The 6,522-nt window shown below is 40.0% G+C and overlaps 1 protein-coding gene across 1 annotated transcript; it reads right to left on the bottom strand.

The window, feature by feature from the left end:
- LOC110793865 (uncharacterized) lies at nucleotides 1-3,268 on the bottom strand. Its single transcript, XM_056841882.1, has 4 exons — nucleotides 2,750-3,268; nucleotides 1,629-2,651; nucleotides 941-1,354; nucleotides 1-192 (listed from the first exon to the last, which is right to left on the bottom strand). Exons 1-4 carry the CDS (start codon nucleotides 3,266-3,268, stop codon nucleotides 1-3), a joined length of 2,148 nt encoding a protein of 715 aa, XP_056697860.1.
- Between the last annotated feature and the right edge of the window lie 3,254 nt (nucleotides 3,269-6,522).

Here is a 6,522-nt window from a genome sequence, read left to right as displayed (position 1 = left end):
CTATGATCTGCCCATCCTGAAATTAAACTCATTGGCATATCGAGTCCAAGCTTCAATCCTTGTATGATATCTTGATTCCCAATCACGAACGTCATAATCTGCCAATCCTCTCCAGTAATGTGGTATTGATGGTAATGGAAAATCGGGACTCATATCCAGTGTAGGCATTTTAATAAGAGACATTAAGAATATCTATAACAAGTATTCTTGAGTTCACTTGTTGGATAAGCAGCTGGTTAGTTCTGATGAATAGCTTAACAAGTGTTATCATGAAACACTTGTTAGTTATTGAGTATTACAGACTTACAGTCCAGTTTTTTTTTTTTTTTTTTTTTTTATTTTTTTTTTCTGCTGGTATTTGGAAAATTGTTTAACTGGCCAAGTTCATCCTTGATACTTTTGTATTATGTATTTTGTAACGCCTGATCACACACCATCTTCATTTGATTTGGCTTGATTTAATTTGCTTGTACAATGACTTTCTTTTTGTATTTGAGTTTATTTAAAGACAAGACCGTTAACACATTTTTTAAAAAAATAGTAGTCTGCATATCTTGACAAACCTAATTTAGTACTTCAATTCGAGACTCTACTGGTGTCATTCCGCGCAAACTACTGCCTTTGACATGCTCGACTAATGGCTTTTCTCATGCTAGTTGACATGCTACACCAAGTCTTTGACATATAAAACCAAAACCCATTAATGTTGTAATCTATGTCGCATTTTGGCATTACGTCTACTTTGTCTTAGTGCCAAACAACATGATCTATGTTACGTTGCTATTATACCTGTATGAGTTTTATTTTATTTCTGACCCTTTTTTGTGTAATCAGGAACACTAACTAAATTGGGCATTATGTATCTTCTGTTTGTTTCCTACGAAATTGCATCCTCATGAAAAATCATCTTGAAAAATAAATTATATATATTATAAAGTGCCATCACAATTTCCTTTGAGGGCCTAGTTGCTGCATATCTGTTTTCCAACGGAAGAATAGTCATGTTAGGGATTAAACTGGATACACCGCCGATACTGAAGATGATAACAACTGCATTGAAGTGTGTAGCGATCGGCCATAAGTCTGGATCACTAACCATCCAATGTTCCTCTCCATAACGTCCACCTCTCCAATCTATTCGATACAATGTGTTAGATATAGTTTCTGGAAGATAGACTCTGGTGTATTGTTGTGGAAGTTTTTTAATCTCTCCAACAACCGTTGATCGAATCTCGCCATAGCGTTCATGATCACCCAAAAAGAACTCTGCCACACATCTGAATCCGCAGTTACCATCAGGTATAACATCAGTGTATCCTCTAATATACTGCAACATGAAGTCCGGTATCAATTCCTTCCAACGAGGGGGAATTAGAACAATGCTCATGAAACTTCTTGTAACATATCGACAACATATGCAATTATTTTCAATGCATGCAAAATATAGCAACAATAATAAAATAACTTGTACCTAATGAAGTTCTGGATTGTGTGTTGCCCGAAGACGTAGCACCTTGATCACAATTCGTGCGAGGGCCCGTGTTACGCACATGTTCGACGAAACTCAAGTTCCTTGTTGTTGAGTTTCTTTGTCTTCGTGGTCTCCCTCTCCGTACTAAGTTGGGTACTGGTTCCTCATAACCCGCATGCTCTGGATGTAACTCATCGTGAACGATCCTTGATATGTCTCGAATAACGACAATAGCTCGAGCCAATACATCATCGACAAGTGACCGGAACTGCTCAGTAACTTGGGCGGAGTCCGCCACGATTTCTGGAATGTTATCCCCTTCTCCAATCTCCAAGGTCCTCCAAAATCGATGTACAAGATCAATGTATATCCCAACTCCGCCTTGGAGCACCGTAAATATGCGGCAAGCACAAGGGAGTCCATGGGTCGTCAACATAGCACAACCGCACCTCTCAAAGACCTCTGTACTTAAATGTAGCATTCTCGTACGTTCATCCAAAATAAGCTCTAAAGCATGATGAAACACACGACCAATAAGTTGTTGGTATAGATAATGCTTGAACAGAACACCATGTCGTCGTCTCGAGATCTCTAAACCAATTTTAATCTCTGTAACTTGATAGTTGATTGACGCATGCACTTTTCTAAAAACAGTATCCAAAGACCCTTGCAAACTCCCAAGCCAACTCTTAACGACGGAGTGTTGACTCTCCACCCGACAAGTCATGATGTTGCCGAAGTGAAGGACCTCATTTGTCCAAGCTAGAACAAACTTCTGTCTATGATGAGTAAGCCATGTTTTATGCACATAATCGATAACGGCCGGCCATCTCCCGTAACGATCTTCCATCACCACAACTGCACTTTCGTATTCTGCCTCAGTTGCTGCCTCCATGATTCTTTTCCAAACTCCGTTCTTGAACGCAGCACCAACATCCTTGTTCTTGTTGCACAATAGTGCAACATGGGCCTCCACGTCGTTGTTGATATGCCAAGTACAAAGCAAATGTCTCGAACGTGGGAAAACCTCGGCGACCGGTCTCATTAGACTACCCTCTTTATCCGTTAGAATAGCCGTGGGAGTGACACCCTCCCCGAGGAGCAGCTTCAACTTCTCTAACACCCAACGGTAGCTTGTTGAAGTCTCGTCTTTCATAAATGCGTAGGCAATCATGAAATTCTGATTTGTCGGTGTCACACCAACAATCTTCAAAAAAGCATATCTGTTTGTCTTGTACGTCGAATCCAAACCAATAACAAGTGGATATGTGCGAACACCTCCACCATGGCAGGGTGAGCTAAGAAGAGACGAGTAATGACTTTATTCGAACGGTCATTACATGAGACCCAATTTATGTAGCCGTGCTCTCTCGCTAGATGCAACATCTGTTCAACCACATTTCTTCCTTCAGAACCTTCTCGTCGAATCTTATCTTTGAAATTGTAATTGTGCCTCATGTTGGGATGTTCTTCTGGATACTTGTTCTTAATGGACACCATAATGTGTTTTGGTTTAGCTTGTGCATCGTTCATCTCACGAATAACTTCCTTAGCACCTTGACTAAGACCACTAACACCGCGGTGACCCTCCGGGTACACAATTAATTCTTGGTTATGTGTGCCGCGATCATTAAGCAACTCAATTACCCAATTATCTTCTTCTACTCGTTGTTGTTCACACTTAATCACAAACCGACAACCACATGCCTTACTCTTGGTGTTTGGCCATTTTGCGGTCTCTGGATCCTTAGAATTGTTTTCTCTCCTTCCACGGTCGCATTTCAAGTACCGGTACATTCGACCATCTTTTCGCGTCTTTTTGTACGAGCTACCTACCAAGATGAATCCTAATCCGATAGCCACTTCCCTTGCCCATTTCGCTGCGTTCTAAAAATCATCGAATATTTCATTTGTCACGAATCGATCGCTATAATCGACACCGTCACCACCATAATCAGGAATTGGAGCTGCGGTGTTAGGAACCTATAATAATAATAACTAAACATTACATTCACCTTTAATTTTTGGCTAGTTATAATTACACGCACACTTATATAACTAACAATTTTTATATATATTAACAATATTAAATAACGTACATTGTATTCATAATTAAACACCATTTTCTTAATTTTGCACATGAAATTAAATTACAAAAATAAATAACTACATATATAATTACATATATTTAAAAATGTTATATTATAAGCCGTTATTAATTACACATTATGATTTAGTTATTTTCTATGCCATTATATAACTAAACATATAATTTACTAACATTTACCAAATAAACATGTCATTAATTAAACATTTATTTTAAGTATTTTATTTAAACATGTCAATAAATTTAAAAACTAAACATTTATTTTTAATTTAATTTTTTCATACATATATACAAAGAAATTTTTTAATTAATTTATTTTAAATACAAACATTTATTTTATTTTTTTATTTTCACATTTATACAAAGAAATTTTTTTAATTTTAACAAATAATTTTCACATATAATTTTTTTAATTTTTCAAATTTTTACAAATAAAATATTTAACTAATTTATTTAATTTTAAAAATATTTTCAGAATCAAACAATACTGAAATTTAAATATTTAAGAATTTTTTTTTCTTTTTTTTGTATAACTGCTAACCCAGAAAAGATAAAAACAATTTTTTTTTAAAATTCAACTAAAGTGCCGCCTAAAAATAGCAAGCAGCAGCCCTGGTGGCTCGCCCAAAAAAGGCGGCACCCACCACGGCTCACCCACCCCAGTTCTGCGGCTGAGCCATGGTGGGTTCCGCCTTTTCTGGGCGAGCCACCGTGGCTACTGCCTGCTTTTTCTGGGCGGCACTTAACATACAAAAAAAATAATCGAACCTCCGGCGACGAGGGTGCCCACATGGCCGACGACCACGACGTTGGAGGAGCGTCGTCGACCGTGGGAAAGGAACTGGTAAGGCTTGTGAAGGATGGTGGTGCGCGGTGAGACGTCCTAATCCGTGAATTCTTGTGAAGGATGGTGGTGCGCGGTGAGCAGTGGTGAGGGCGAAGGTGTAGGGAAGGGGGGTGGTGGTGAGCAGAGGTGAGGTGAGGTGAAGGGGAGGGTGGTTGGCTGCGTGGTGGGAAGGGGTGTGGTGAAGGGGAGGGTGGTGGTGATAGGGAATAACAATTTGCCAGAATTTGGGTGTTGGGCTGCTATGTGGGGAGGGGTGTGGTGAAGGGGAGGTGGTGGTGCTGGGGAGGTGGTGGTGGCTGCCGGAATTGATTTACCGATACCGGAGAAAGAGAGGGGGTGAAATGTTGTGGTAAATTGTGATTTTGTGGGTAGTTTTTATAAGGGAACAATTGTCCTTTCAAGTGAAATACGCGGCGTTTTTAACGGATTAGGACGTCGAATAGAGATACACTTACTTTTTGCTCACCCGCGATTGTGTCGATTTTTGTTATAAATGAAGGACCTTTTAGGCTTGAATGTTGATTTTTATGACAATATGATGTTTGAAAAATGAGAAGGAATAATTAAAGAAATTAAAAACACACACAAAGATTTAAGTGGTTCACTCTTCAATGAGCTACATCCACCATGGGGGAGGGTTTGGAGCTTGTATTACTCATCAATGGAGAAAGGATTACAAAGAGGAATTCTCAAAGGTGAAGAGGAGATAATTCTATGTATGCTTAGATCTAGGGTTTCAACCTCACTTGTGTTTTCTCTCTCTTAATACTGAAAATCTCATTACATTTGGTATTTATAGTGTTAGACATCAAACCAATCTAAGGGAAAAGAAAAGGCCACGTCGATTGAACCTTGCGGAGAAGAAAACAGTTTACCAGCAGAGTTCGGTCGAACCTTTAAAGGGTACGGCCGAACCAAGGTCAGGTTCGGCCGAACTTACCCAAAGTTCGGGCGAACCTCCAAAATCATAGCTACTAATCTCTTCAGGTTTGCCCGAACCACCTAATAGTTCGGCCGGACTTCCAGCAGGTTCGACCGAACCTCCAGCAGGTTCGGCCGAACTTCCCCTGCTGCATGACAGCTTCTCGTAAAACAGTCATAACTCCCTCCTTTCTCATCCAAAATGAGCTTATGACCAGGCTTTGGAAAGCTATTGAGCCAAGATTTCATCCCCAACTTGAATCAACTCAATCTAATGAGTATATCATGAGATATGTCCATTTGAAGTCAGACCTTCCACTATAACACCCTAACATCCTTCAAGGAAGATTCGAGGCACACATAACAATTCTCCACCTTGACTTGAATCCTCCACACTTCCTCATAATGTAATACCAAACTATACTCCAAACACACTCCCAACAAGCCCTTATGGGCTTACATCGACCATGGAGAAAGACCAACTAAGTCCACACACAAAGTGAACTTAGTTGTCGGCAAAGGCTTTGTCAACATCTCGGCGGGATTCTCCTCTGTACCAATCTTCTTCAAGAGAAATTCTTTCTTAGCTATCACATCTCTAACAAAGTTGTACTTGATGTGAATGTGCTTGGTTCTCTTGTAGAATGTGTTTTGATTCTTAGCCAAATGTATGGCACTTTGACTATCACAAAACACGGACACCAAGCTTGAACATGGACTAAACTCTCCCACAAGACCCTTGAGCCACTTTGCTTCTTTGAATGCTTCGGTAATGGCCATAAACTTGGCCTCCGTAGTTGAAAGAGCTACAACATCTTGTAGCGTTGATTGCCAACTCACAGCCGTACCACCCAAAGTAAAGACATAGCCGGAAGTAGATTTTCGGTCATCCAAATCACCTCCATAATCCGAATCACAAAAGCCTTCAAGTCCGTTTGCATTTCTACCAAACTCAAGGCAAACGTTTGAGGTACCCTTCAAGTACCTCAACAACCACTTCACGGCTTCCCAATGGACCTTTCTCGGTCTTGACATATACCGACTAACCATACTCACCGCATGAGCTATATCCGGTCTTGGACACACCATGGCATACATCACACTTCCAACCGCACTAGTGTATGGAATGTGAGTCATGGACTTTTCTTCTTCCTTGGATTGAGGACTAAGCTCCTT

The sequence above is a fragment of the Spinacia oleracea genome, chromosome 4, assembly GCF_020520425.1.
Source record: "Spinacia oleracea cultivar Varoflay chromosome 4, BTI_SOV_V1, whole genome shotgun sequence".
NCBI classification, from domain to species: Eukaryota; Viridiplantae; Streptophyta; class Magnoliopsida; order Caryophyllales; family Amaranthaceae; genus Spinacia; species Spinacia oleracea.
This window is presented reverse-complemented; position numbering and strand designations above follow the sequence as displayed.